Source organism: Narcine bancroftii, chromosome 2, assembly GCF_036971445.1.
Source record: "Narcine bancroftii isolate sNarBan1 chromosome 2, sNarBan1.hap1, whole genome shotgun sequence".
NCBI classification, from domain to species: Eukaryota; Metazoa; Chordata; class Chondrichthyes; order Torpediniformes; family Narcinidae; genus Narcine; species Narcine bancroftii.
The window spans coordinates 36,266,643-36,280,615 of record NC_091470.1 but is presented as its reverse complement, the minus strand read 5'-3'; the positions used below and the strand labels follow the sequence as shown (position 1 = coordinate 36,280,615).

The 13,973-nt window shown below is 41.1% G+C and overlaps 1 protein-coding gene across 4 annotated transcripts in view; it reads left to right on the top strand.

Annotated features, from left to right (window-relative positions):
- The window catches only part of mnat1 (MNAT1 component of CDK activating kinase), a 124,604-nt gene that overhangs the window by 21,281 nt on the left and 89,350 nt on the right, over nucleotides 1-13,973 (top strand). For all 4 annotated transcript variants that reach the window (XM_069916283.1, XM_069916281.1, XM_069916282.1 and 1 more), the window contains exons 2-4: nucleotides 8,421-8,573; nucleotides 9,689-9,762; nucleotides 11,929-12,032. In XM_069916283.1, coding sequence (XP_069772384.1) covers nucleotides 8,421-8,573; nucleotides 9,689-9,762; nucleotides 11,929-12,032 — 331 coding nt within the window. The remainder of the gene's footprint in view (nucleotides 1-8,420; nucleotides 8,574-9,688; nucleotides 9,763-11,928; nucleotides 12,033-13,973) is intronic.

Sequence of the window (13,973 nt, the reverse complement as noted above, 5' to 3'; positions counted from 1 at the left end):
TTTTATACTTTTGTCTAATATCAGTTGTCACCACTGTACTTTGATGAATAAAATTAAATCTTTCCAAACTTTCATAAATTGTTATTGGTAAAGGACTATTTTAGCCTAAATTTCACTATTCTTTTGAATATTAATGCTTATTTAATGTGTGGTTTGAGGAATATATTCTGGAATTGTACAAGCAGTACTAACCTGGATTTTTTTTTTTGTTGTTATATCTTTTGAAATTTCACTTCATATCATACCAAATCAATTCTATTGTAATTTAGCACTGCAAAAGAGTGGAAATCCAACCCCTCCAGACAATTTAATATGCTACTTACTAGTGTATTTTGACTTAAGTCACTAATGGGTAGTGAATTGATATATCTGTAACTTTGCAATAAGTCGCACAGTTATAAATGAATTACAAAGCAGTAGTTTAACAAAAAATATATTGAACATTATATTTTTGTATATGAAGGCATTTGCCTTTTGATTGAACTGTAGCCTGTTTATGAATGTTTAGCCCTTTTTACACTTGCATCCCTGTGAATCGGCTGTTCACTGTTCCGGTTAGGAATGGGGTTTTTGCTGTTCACACTTGGCCACTCTTAACTGGGACACTGCATGCTTTCATACTCACCATGAGCCATCCCTGGGGAAAGGAAAAGGGGCTGTATGCATGGCTGCATGCAGGGAGCACTTGTGGAGAGATTTCTCTGCTGCACGGAATTCTGGAAAGGCAGGTCCACCATTGCTTTTTCCCCCAACTTTCCCACGGAGTTTATAAATTGTGCACTATTGCTATTTATTCCCAGCACTTTCTCTTTCTACCACTGCGACATTCCCACGGCAAAGTTTATACCTTCATTTTAATTTTTTCTTTCCTACATGTTTCTATACTCAGGCAAAAGCATGCATCGTTCCTGTCCTAGAATGCAATTCTCATTTCGTACTAGGCTAATCAGCACGCCGGCATTGGGAGATGCTGGGGATTGCAGTAGGTGTTGAGGCCGTCTATCCCTGGCGTGAAATGATGCCATTTTATGCTGGCGTTCAGACGATTTTGTTTTCACAGTTGTCTCTTAACCAGTCAATTGGTCAATTCCTGGGACAAGGTGTAAGTTTGAAAGGGGCTTATATTAAAGAAATATCCATTTTTGAAACTACTTTGTCTTGCTGACTTCAGCATAATAATTTAATTTACAAGATCTGGATAATTTCATGAACTACAATTGGACACGACTAGTACCCATTACAAAATCAGCAGCTTGTTCTGAAATTAACATGAAAACATCCTTGGGACTTTCTGTTACTAATATTTGATGTTGATCTTTGCATTGCTAGGAAATTTAATAAATCATGTGTGCAGCTTATATGTTACAAAATAAAAAAACAAATTTTTACACACCCAAAAATTCTTAAGACTGTATTGGGTAGTGTTGGGACCATCACCTGGCTGGGACACTAGAAGGAGAGGGATGCCTCATAATGAAGGGTTAACGTTAGAACTAAAATGTAAATTTCTATATGCAGTTGAATTTTTGGCATTCTCTCCTTTTTCAGGCATTGATTGCATTTAAAAATCTCAATTGGAAAAATTACAAATGCTGGCAATATGAAATAAAAGTGGAACATTCTGGAAATCTTCAGGTCAGGCAGAGTTAACATTTCAGGACTGAAGATCCTTTCTCAGATACAAAAAGATAGATAAAACAAGATGGTTTAAACAAGATAGGAAGAAGAGAATACCTATATCTCTAATCTTTCTTTGGCTTGGCTTCGCGGACGAAGATTTATGGAGGGGGTAAAAAGTCCACGTCAGCTGCAGGCTCGTTTGTGGCTGACCAGTCCGATGCGGGACAGGCAGACACGATTGCAGCGGTTGCAAGGGAAAATTGGTTGGTTGGGGTTGGGTGTTGGGTTTTTCCTCCTTTGCCTTTTGTCAGTGAGGTGGGCTCTGCGGTCTTCTTCAAAGGAGGCTGCTGCCCGCCAAACTGTGAGGCGCCAAGATGCACGGTTTGAGGCGTTATCAGCCCACTGGCGGTGGTCAATGTGGCAGGCACCAAGAGATTTCTTTAGGCAGTCCTTGTACCTTTTCTTTGGTGCACCTCTGTCACGGTGGCCAGTGGAGAGCTCGCCATATAATACGATCTTGGGAAGGCGATGGTCCTCCATTCTGGAGACGTGACCCATCCAGCGCAGCTGGATCTTCAGCAGCGTGGACTCGATGCTGTCGACCTCTGCCATCTCGAGTACCTCGACGTTAGGGGTGTGAGCGCTCCAATGGATGTTGAGGATGGAGCGGAGACAACGCTGGTGGAAGCGTTCTAGGAGCCGTAGGTGGTGCCGGTAGAGGACCCATGATTCGGAGCCGAACAGGAGTGTGGGTATGACAACGGCTCTGTATACGCTTATCTTTGTGAGGTTTTTCAGTTGGTTGTTTTTCCAGACTCTTTTGTGTAGTCTTCCAAAGGCGCTATTTGCCTTGGCGAGTCTGTTGTCTATCTCATTGTCGATCCTTGCATCTGATGAAATGGTGCAGCCGAGATAGGTAAACTGGTTGACCGTTTTGAGTTTTGTGTGCCCGATGGAGATGTGGGGGGGCTGGTAGTCATGGTGGGGAGCTGGCTGATGGAGGACCTCAGTTTTCTTCAGGCTGACTTCCAGGCCAAACATTTTGGCAGTTTCCGCAAAGCAGGACGTCAAGCGCTGAAGAGCTGGCTCTGAATGGGCAACTAAAGCGGCATCATCTGCAAAGAGTAGTTCACGGACAAGTTTCTCTTGTGTCTTGGTGTGAGCTTGCAGGCGCCTCAGATTGAAGAGACTGCCATCCGTGCGGTACCGGATGTAAACAGCGTCTTCATTGTTGGGGTCTTTCATGGCTTGGTTCAGCATCATGCTGAAGAAGATTGAAAAGAGGGTTGGTGCGAGAACACAGCCTTGCTTCACGCCATTGTTAATGGAGAAGGGTTCAGAGAGCTCATTGCTGTATCTGACCCGACCTTGTTGGTTTTCGTGCAGTTGGATAATCATGTTGAGGAACTTTGGGGGACATCCGATGCGCTCTAGTATTTGCCAAAGCCCTTTCCTGCTCACGGTGTCGAAGGCTTTGGTGAGGTCAACAAAGGTGATGTAGAGTCCTTTGTTTTGTTCTCTGCACTTTTCTTGGAGCTGTCTGAGGGCAAAGACCATGTCAGTGGTTCCTCTGTTTGCGCGAAAGCCGCACTGTGATTCTGGGAGAATATTCTCGGCGACACTAGGTATTATTCTATTTAGTAGAATCCTAGCGAAGATTTTGCCTGCAATGGAGAGCAACGTGATTCCCCTGTAGTTTGAGCAGTCTGATTTCTCGCCTTTGTTTTTGTACAGGGTGATGATGGTGGCATCACGAAGATCCTGAGGCAGTTTACCTTGGTCCCAACAAAGCTTGAAAAACTCATGCAGTTTGGCATGCAGAGTTTTGCCGCCAGCCTTCCAGACTTCTGGGGGGATTCCATCCATACCTGCTGCTTTGCCACTTTTCAGTTGTTCGATTGCCTTATATGTCTCATCCAGGGTGGGAACCTCATCCAGCTCTAGCCTTAGGGGCTGTTGAGGGAGCTGGAGCAGGGCGGAATCTTGGACTGAGCGGTTGGTACTGAAAAGAGATTGGAAGTGTTCTGACCATCGGTTGAGGATGGAGATCTTGTCGCTGAGGAGGACTTTGCCGTCTGAGCTGCGCAGCGGGCTTTGGACTTGGGGTGAGGGGCCGTACACAGCCTTTAGAGCCTCGTAGAAACCCCTGAAGTCGCCAATGTCCGCGCTGAGCTGTGTTCGTTTGGCGAGGCTAGTCCACCACTCATTTTGGATCTCCCGGAGTTTGCGCTGAAGATGGCTGCATGCTTGTTTTTTCTCTGGACAGGACGGCTTTGTAAGGTGAGCCTGGTGGGCAGCTCGCTTCTTTGCCAGCAGCTCCTGGATTTCCTGGCTGTTTTCGTCAAACCAGTCCTTGTTTTTCCTGGAGGAGAAGCCCAGTACCTCTTCAGTGGATTGCAGTATGGTAGTCTTCAACTGATCCCAGAGGGTTTCAGGGGACGGGTCCGGGAGGCGGGTTGCAACGTCGAGCTTTGCTTTGAGGTTTGCCTGGAAGTTTCCTCTCGCTTCGTCTGACTGCAGTTTTCCTCCAACATTGAACCTCTTTCTGGGGGCTTTATTGTTCCTGGGCTTTGGCTTGAAGTGAAGGTTGAGCTTGCAGCGAACCAGCCGGTGGTCAGTGTGGCATTCCGCGCTAGGCATGACCCTGGTGTGGAGCACATCTATATCTCTAATAGGGTAGGCCTAAATTATGTTGGTCAAATAGGTTAAAGAAATCAGACATTTCCTTGTCTATATTTTGTCTTACTAATACAGTAAAACTGGTATGCCCATCAGCTTAGCTCTTTGGTGTCTGAAAGGCAATTTTTTTGTACTGTTGTTTGTTATTCCTATTAATGCCTTGGTACACTTTTAATTCATTTTTTTTTGTTTTAGCTGTTATAATAAAGGTTCCAGTAAACTTGTCCAGTTTAAAGGGAGTGCGTAAACTAGAAGCTTGGTGAATTTAAAGGGAGTGTGGAAAATGGCACCTGGTAAATCAGATGCCAAATTGTTAGGATTTATGAAGGATTAGATTGCAGATGATTGGAGCTATACTGTAGCATTGTTGTGGTTAGTGCCCAGCATGTCTGACAGCACTAATAGGAGAAAAAGACTGAGCCAATATCACAGATAGATGACTTTACATAGAATCAGCCAGTAATAATGTAGACAGAGAAAGTGCTTAATCTGATAGTGGAGAATTTTAATATGGAGCATGTAGGGCTGTAAATGTGCCCGGTTAAAAGATAAGGTGTTGTTCCACAAATGAGTTGGCCTCATAGTAATGGACCAGAAAGTCATGGACAGATAAGTTGGAGTGGGAAATGACTGGCAATAGGAAGCTAGGTCATTCTTGCAATCTGAATGTCGTGATATCTTGCGTTTGCTTCTCTGGAAAAAAAACAGGTTGATGATTATAACAAAGCCATGGACTCTAAGCATTTTGTCAAGAGAAAGACCTCATTCTTACTCCTTTCTTATTCATCATACACATTATTTTCCACCTTGAAATTGTAGCCCCACAGAAGGATCAGATAGTCTTCCATTGGGATGTGGACCAGGATATTTTCCAAAAGACGAGTAGATGTTCTCCTTGCCTTTGCCTGAAGCTTCATAGGCTGGGGCGTATATTCACTAATGATTGCAACAAGTTGGTTTTGTGTTACGCCCTAATAGTCTGAAGGATCTGATGCATCAACATTCAACATTTCCACAGGGTGAATTGCTGAAGCATCAGACCAGCTAATTCTTCATGGAGAAATCCAGTCCCACTATCACATACTTTCTTGTGAATTCTTTGCTGGGATGTCTAGACAAACAATAAAAACACTTTATGAGGTTATATTTAATCAATTAGTGCTCAAATTGGTATAATCACTATGACCCATTCAAGTAGGTTTTCTGATGAATCCCAAATTTATTGGATTATGGTGTGTTTGTTCCTGAATGTTATTCAAGGATTTTCAGGCTGCGATGAGTTATCAAATCTTTTATTTTTGTCATATACATTTAGCTATTGAGTTATTTCAATGTATTAAAATGGTTAGTACATGCCATTAGACATTTAAATAGAAAATTAGGACTCTATTTCTGCCATCAATTATCAGGAGTCACATGTGCTGATCCTAATGCTGTATTCCTTGCTCATGACTTTATTATCTTAATAAACTAGCAATTTCAGTTGATTGTGAAGGAACTGATAAATGCTTCAATCAACAGAGAGAAGCTGAGGGGGCTTAGATAGCATGGGTAATCAACATTTTGTGTCAAGACTCTTCCCCAAAACCAACCAGAAGAGGATGCCGGCCCAGAAAATTGACTGTCCATTTGTCTCCATAAATGCTGCCTAACCTGCGGACTCTCTCCAGCTTCTCCTTGGTCCAGAATCTATAGTTTCTTGTGTTCTTTTGCAGAGTGAAAGACATAATCTGATGATCACTGAGTCTGTGACAGTAGAGGGAGCAGATTTCATCTGCTAAATACTCCACAGCTTTAGATGGCCAATGAGCTGGAAGGCAATTCCCTGCTTGCTGTAAAAGCTGTTGTAGATTTTTAATTTTCTATAATGGACAGAAGGAAAGGATAAAAATATTTAAAAACTGCACAAAAGCACTTATTAAAGGCATTAATGAGAAAATCATTTAAAAATTTAGCTTGCAGTTGGACTTGGGAGAGCAGTGAACGTAGAGATAGCACTGTTTCACCGAGTTCAATTGTCCGATCCTCATGCTGGCATCTACGCACAGATTTTAAACAGCCTGTTATTAAAGGAGCCTATGGCGTATTAAATTAAAAACAAAAAAAAGTAATTGCAGGGTCTGTGCCCAAGATGTGGAGTCTATGCTCGGCAGTGGCCATGAAGGATTGCAGGCTTCGTGGGAGCAGTAGACTGTTGCAGGGCACCAGAAATGGAGAGAACACCCCCCCCCCCCACCTTGCTGGGAAGGAGAAGCAGTGGAGAGAACCTGACATGACAGTGACCATGGCAGCAGACCCACGAGGGGCTCAGCAACTGATGTTTCCCCCCTAAACTTTTCCACTTTCACCTTGAACCCATGTCCTCTGGTTTATATTTCACCTACCATCAGTGAAAAAAGCCTACCTATGTTTGCCAGTCTTTACCCCTTATGATTTTAAATACCTCTATCAAACCTCCCTTCATTCTTCTATGCTCCAGGGAATAAAGTCCTAACCTGTTTAATCTTTCCCTGTAACTCAGTTCCTGAAGTCCGACTACATCCTAGAAAATTTTCTCTACACTCTTTCAATCTTATTAATATCTTTCCTGTAGTCAGATGATTAAAACTTACACAATGCTTCAAATTTGGCCTCACCAATGTTTTATACAACTTTGCCTTAACATCCCAACTCCTATACTCAATACTTTGATTGATGAAGGCCAATATTCCAAAAGCTCTCTTTACAACCCTATCTACCTGTGATGCTACTTTCAGGGAATTATGTTTTTGTATTCCCAGATCACTCTGTTCTACCACCCTCTCAGTGCCCTACCATTTACCGTGTATGCCCTTTTTTGGTTTGTACTTCCAAAATGCAATGCCCCACGCTTGTCTGCATTAAATTCTATCTACCTTTTTTCAGCCCATTTTTTTCACTTGGTCCAGATCCCTCTGCAAGCTTTCAAAACCTTCCTGTCCAAAATACCTCCAACCTTTATGTCCTCTGCAAACTTACTGATCCAATTTACCACATTATTACCCAGATCATTGATATAGATGACAAACAACAATAGTCCCAGCACCAATCCCTAAGTCACACCACTAATCTCAGGCCTCCAGTCTGAGAAACAATCATCCACCACCCTTCTTTGGCTTCTCCCGATTAGCCATTATTGAATCCAGTTTACCACCTCACCATGAATACTGAATTTCTGAACCTTCCTGACTAATCTCATGTAGGACCTTGTCAAAGATCTTACTAAAGTCCATGAAGACAACATCCACTGCCTTTCCTCAATCAACTTTCCTGGTAACCTCCTTGAAAAACTATCAGGTTGGTTAAACACTGCGTACCACACACAAAGCCACGTTGGCTATCTCTAATCGGCCCCTGGCAATCCAAATACTTGTATATTTGATCTCTTAGAACAATTTCCAATAACCTATCTACTACTGATGTCAGACTCATCGGCAAATAATTTCCAGGGTTACTTTTGGAGCCTTTTTTTAAACAACGGAACAACATGAGCTACCCTCCAATCCTCTGTCACCATATGTGTAGCTCAGGATATTTTGAATATTTTTGCCCGAGCCCCTGCAATATCTACATAAGCCTCCCTCAATGCCTGAGGAAGTATCTTGTTAGGGTTAGGATTTGGAAATGCACTGAGCAACACCTTCTGACCTAGTATATACATATCATCTTGTCACAAAAAATGTTTCCTAATTGGGAATAAACCAATTTTGGTCTGTTTCAATTGTCGTTTGTGGCAAATGGATGATATTAGGGAAATGCAATGATCTAATGTCGAATACAGTGAAATATTTTTTTTCCTGTAAACCTGTGGAAAGCTGAATACTTGTGAAAGCCTTTGCGATTACAGCTTTGTAAGGAATGCCAATATTTTATCATTGGTGTACTGACTGTGCTATCATTTTTCTGGCAATGCTGAAATACCTTTCTGAATATAGCACTCAATCATGAAATATTTTAATGCAAATTGAGGTATTTGTACCTGTGAATGTTGTAATTAAAAAATTAGTAATGAATTAGACAAATGCTAAGTTATCGAGAATCATCGTTATTCTCACTTTTTGGAAAAAAAAAGGAACCTAAAAATTACAACTTTTTTTGACTAGATGTGAGAGCTGTGTAGAACTATTGTTTGTCAGAGGTTCTGGAAACTGTCAGGAGTGTGGCTCAGCACTACGAAAGAACAACTTCAGAGTGCAACTCTTTGAAGATCCGACAGTGGACAAGGAGGTAGAGATTCGTAAGAAAGTGTTAAAAATGTAAGGAAATTTTATTTGTGCTCTTGGGTAGTATTTGTGAACATGGTTTGCATCACTTTATTGTGACAAGCTGTTTGACCTACTGGTAAATATAGAAAATGCTGGAATGATTAAATACTGAATTGTTCTGATAACGGACCTTTTAATGAAAAATATTACAAATTTTGGATGTTATGCGAACATTTTTCAGTTGTTAATGATTTTAAACCAGCCTTTTTTTCCACTAGAGCCAAAACAAACATTTGGAGGAATTCAGTGATTCGAACAGCACCTTTTTGGAATGGGGTGACCTTGTTGATATTTTGAGTTGAGACCCTACATCAGGAATGAAAGTGGAGGGGAAAAGTGTTTGGAATAAAGAGAGCAGGAGGGGTGAAGGACAATGGCAGAAGGAGCCAGGTGTGGGGAGCGGAAGAGTGGAATTTGGAGACCGAGGATGGTGGGTGGAAGCGGACAAAGGAAAATAAGGCAGATGGAACCAGGTGGGAAAGGGGAGGGTAAAGGTGGAGACAGAGGCTGGATTGTGATAAGACCATAAAGGCTGGAAGTAAGGAAAGTGATAATGAGAACCATAAAGTGAGAGATGAAGGGCAGATGGAACCAGATGGGGGAGGGGATATGGTAGATTAAATGTGTGGGTAGAAAGTGGATGGAACTAGGAGGAGGTGGGGGACAAAATGGAGTGGGGATAAGAAAAATAAAACAAAAATTGGAGGGCCAGAGGGGGATTAGAAGGAGAGAAAGATTGGGGAGCACAGGAGGTAAGGGTCTCTTGAAATTGAAAATTCAGTGTTTATTCCATCAAGTGGTGTGGCTCCTCAGGCAGAAGATGAGACCTAGTTCCTCTCATTTACATTGGGCCTCACCTTGGACGTGGAGAAAGTTGAGAATTGAAAATGTGGGGGTGGAGATGGGAGTTAAAATAGCATAAAAATGGATTTCTGCATATCTCTGTATTTCTAAAATGATTATAATTAACCAGCAGTAAATTTCAGAAAACAGAATACTTTTAAATTTAAGTATTGTGTAATAGTTTATGTAATTCTCATAATTTTAATTCATGATATTTAATTATAAGTTTCTTCAATATCTGTTTACTCTTTTTTGATATGAAGATACAACAAAAGAGAAGAAGACTTCCATACTCTTAAGGAATACAATGACTTTCTTGAAGAGATTGAAGACATTGGTAAGTGTAAATGAATAAACTCCGATTGTTTATAATTGCTCACAAAATGAGGACGACCTATTAACATCAGGATAATATTGTTCATCTGATTTGCTCTGAACTGAGGAACCAGTAGAGAGTTAACCACAAAAGTGTTAAGAATAATATGAGATGAGTTTAAGATTCAGTGTGAATTGTGTTGACTTTTTTTTCTTTCTTTGGCTTGTCTTCGCGGACGAAGATTTATGGAGGGGTATGTCCATGTCTGCTGCAGGCTCGTTGGTGACTGACAAGTCCGATGCGGGACAGGCAGGCACGGTTGCAGCGGTTGCAAGGGAAAATTGGTTGGTTGGGGTGGGGTGTTGGGTTTTTCCTCCTTTGTCTTTTGTCAGCGAGGTGGGCTCTGCGGTCTTCTTCAAAGAAGGTTGCTGCCCGTGGAACTGTGAGGCGCCAAGATGCACGGTTGGAGGCGAAATCAGCCCAGGGGTCAATGGGGCAGGCACCAAGAGATTTCTTTAAGCAGTCCTTGTACCTCTTCTTGGGTGCACCTCTGTCACGGTGGCCAGTGGAGAGCTCGCCATAGAACACGATCTTGGGAAGGCGATGGTCCTCCATTCTGAAGACGTGACCCACCCAGCGCAGTTGGCTCAGTCCAAGAATCTGCTCCCTCAACAACCCTTGAGGCTAGAGCTGGATGAGGTCCTTACCCGGGAAGAGACATATAAGGCAATTGAACAACTGAAAAGTGGCAAAGCAGCAGGTATGGATGGAATCCCCCCCAGAGGTCTGGAAGGCTGGCGGCAAAGCTCTGCATACCAAACTGCGTGAGTTTTTCGTGTTGACTATATCAAGAGACATTATGACGTCAAGAGACTCAGGTGGTAGGGTAACATGTTGATAATTGAGGAAAATCATGATGGCAGGAAAATGGTGTATTTTTATTTAAATTGTGTGAGGTTGAAATGGGGTGATATTCAGAGAAATCGATGTCTTCGCACACAGATCATTGAAAGTTAGTGCACATGTTAATCGGAAAGCAAATAATATAATGGGCATTTATCGGATTTGAGCATAAAAGTAGTGATGTCTTCTCCAGTTATGTATATCCTGGTGAAACTGCATGTTGAGTACTGTGTATAGGTTTTGGCTCCCTGAAATAGAAAGGATATACTAGTACAAGTAATCAATTATTGGGATGGGAGATCTCAAGCAGTTTGGGCTTGAACCTCAAGGAAACACACTAAATTCTTATGGGCTTGGCAGGATGTGTCTAGAATTGAAAGCAACAATTCCAAAATGTGGTATCAGCCAGAGATTATCAGAAATTTATTTAGCAGAGGATAGCAAATCGTTGATGTGAATTTTTGGAATTCGCTGTTCAAGCAAGCGCAGGAGGCACTTTTCTGAGTATGTTGTAAGATTTATAGAAAAGATCATTGAAAACTATGTGATTAATGAGGTAAACTTGCATCATCCTTCCCTTTTGCAGTCGTGGCTCCTAGAGTGGCTCCCATGACATGATGATGCTCCCAGACGTATATAACCATTGCTTGACTCTTTGCTGTGCTGAGGTGCAAAAAGTCCTTGAAGATCCTGTGATAGTAGTTAACTCAGACTGCAGAATTAGTTAAGTCATTTGATTGACAACTGAGGACAATTCACCCATTATGGTAATGGATCTGATTCACGAGGAGAGGTTGAATGGGGGATTGATGACTAAGAAAGAAGGACTTTGACAAGGTAGTCACTAAGGGAGGGGGTCACAGTTAAAGAGACTGAGAGGAGGAAATGAGGAAGGATGATATTTGAGTGGTGCAAGGGACAAGGGCTGAGGAGGAGTGTGTAGGCAGGATCGTGTATGTATGTTTGTGTGTGCATGTGGTCATAATGCACTGTTATATGTATGCTGAGTTTGTGCAGCAGTGGCTAGTCTTTATTTGTCTTAGACACCTTTACTTTTCCGTCTCTTGTGTCTAGATTGCAGCTGTTGTGCAATGGCTATTTAAATGCATGGGTATCTTTCACTCCGGAAGCGGAACAGAAGAGGGTCATCTGGAAAGATCATTGCAATTGATTTCTCTTGAAAAATATTAATAGATAATTTAATTTGGGACGTTTAAGAAAGTGAACATTGAATCGTCCTGTGGATAGCTCATAATTAATCGGAAATTACATTTCTTTATGCAGTGAATAATCTGACCAACAATATGGATGTGGAAAGCACCAAAAGGAAAATGGAGCAATATCAGAATGATAATAAGGACATTATTTACAGAAACAAGTTAAAACTGGTCAGTTGGTTTGTATAAGATTCTTATCTAAGTGAACTAATCTTAAACATGTATGCAGTCTTGTAAGTAGATTTCTTAATGCTCAATTTCTATTTTTATAGCCATCATTCAGTGGTTTCTAAAATGTTTTCAACCTTTTGGTCTACTACCAATGTTTGGATCATTAAATACCTTTACTAATACTTTGTTTTAACTATTCTTAACTCCTGTTGTTAGCCACAGAATCTTTATTTTACAATGGAATGTGCCTTTCTTGAGAATTATTCGTGTCTGCTATTGATGATCAACTCTCTAACATTTTAAATATAGTTTTCCGAGTTTTGTCTTCATGCTTTCATAGTTGCCTTTAGTAATGTCTTGAGGCTTTTGCTCTCAAAGTAAATGTTAAATTGTGTACACATAGGAAATTGCAGCTGATGGAATCTGAAGCTAAACATGAAGCTAAAAATGGCATCCGCAGATAGAGTGACCTCCATAAGGTTTGGGAAAAAGACATTTTTTTTTCTTTATTTGCCCCTGAGATCTACAGTTTTAAATTTGTAATCAAACAATTCGCATGTGATTAAATTTCAAATCCCAGATTTTATTAAAGTTTATTTGTATACATTTTAGTATGACCATATAGATAGTACAGCATTTTTTTTTATACTCAGTTCCCCCATTTCAGGGCACCATAATATTTGGGACATTTGGCTTTACATGTGTTTGTGAGTACTCGGGTATGTTTAATTGCTTCATTTGTTCAGGTATAAGAGAGCTAGGCTTCCTTCTAAGCTCTTGATCACCTTTGGAGTCTGCAGTTGCCATTTTTCTACATGAGGTCCTGAGTTGTGCCAATGAAAGTCAAAGAAGCTGTTATGAGGCTGAAAAACGAGAATAAAACAGTAAGAGACGTCGGCCATACCTTTGGATTACCAAAATTAACTGTTTGGAACATCATTAAGAAGAAAGAATTGGTGAGCTCAGTAATTGTAAAGGGACTGGTATTCCAAGGAAGACCTCCACTGCTGTTGACAGAAGAATTCTCATTATAATGAAGAAAAATCCCCAAACGTGTCTGACAAATCAACACTCTTCAGGAGGCAGGTGTGGTTATGTCAATGACCACTGTCCTCAGAAGACTTCATGGACAGAAGTACAGAGGCTATACTACAAGATGCAAACCACTAGTTATCCTCAGAAGCAGAGTGGCCAGATTACAGTGTGCCAAGAAGTACTTAAAAGAGCTTTTAGATTCTGGAAGAAGGCCTTATGGATAGTTGAGACCAGGAGATCAGAGTGATGGCAAAAGTATGGTGGCATAAAGGAACTGGCCATGATCCAAAGCATACCACTTCATCTGAGAAACGTGGTGAGGTTGTTATAGCTTGGGCTTGTATGGCTGCCACAGGTACAGGCAGTAGCAAAATGAATTCTGAGGTGTATAGAAACATCTGCTCAAGTTTTTAGCAAATTCCTCCAAACTGATTGGACAGTGCTTCATTCTACAGCAAGACAATAATCCTAAACATTCTGTGAAAGCAGTAAATAAGTTTTAAAAAGTATTGTGATGGAATATTTGGAGATGTTTTTGGGAGATAAATTGGTAAAATTGGAGTAGATTACATACACACACTTTAAAACAGATTTTATTTAAAATATTGGAGAATTCATATCCAAAGTACTTTGAAGAGGAACTATGAGGTATGCTATGCATATTTCACAAGTAGATGCTAATTGAAATAATGTCATGAAATGAATGGACTATTGTCTTGAAGAACAGCCAGATCCAGGTTGTCTGTTTTGGACCTTTTTGCAAGGCTTTTGACCTCTCTGCAAAGTGCTCATTCAGAGGTCATTGAGAGGTTCTTGTTTACCTAAAACAACAGATTGACTAAAAGACTAACTCCTATTGTTTGCTGGAGAAGGAGGGGTTTTGCAAGTGAGAGAGAGAAGGATATG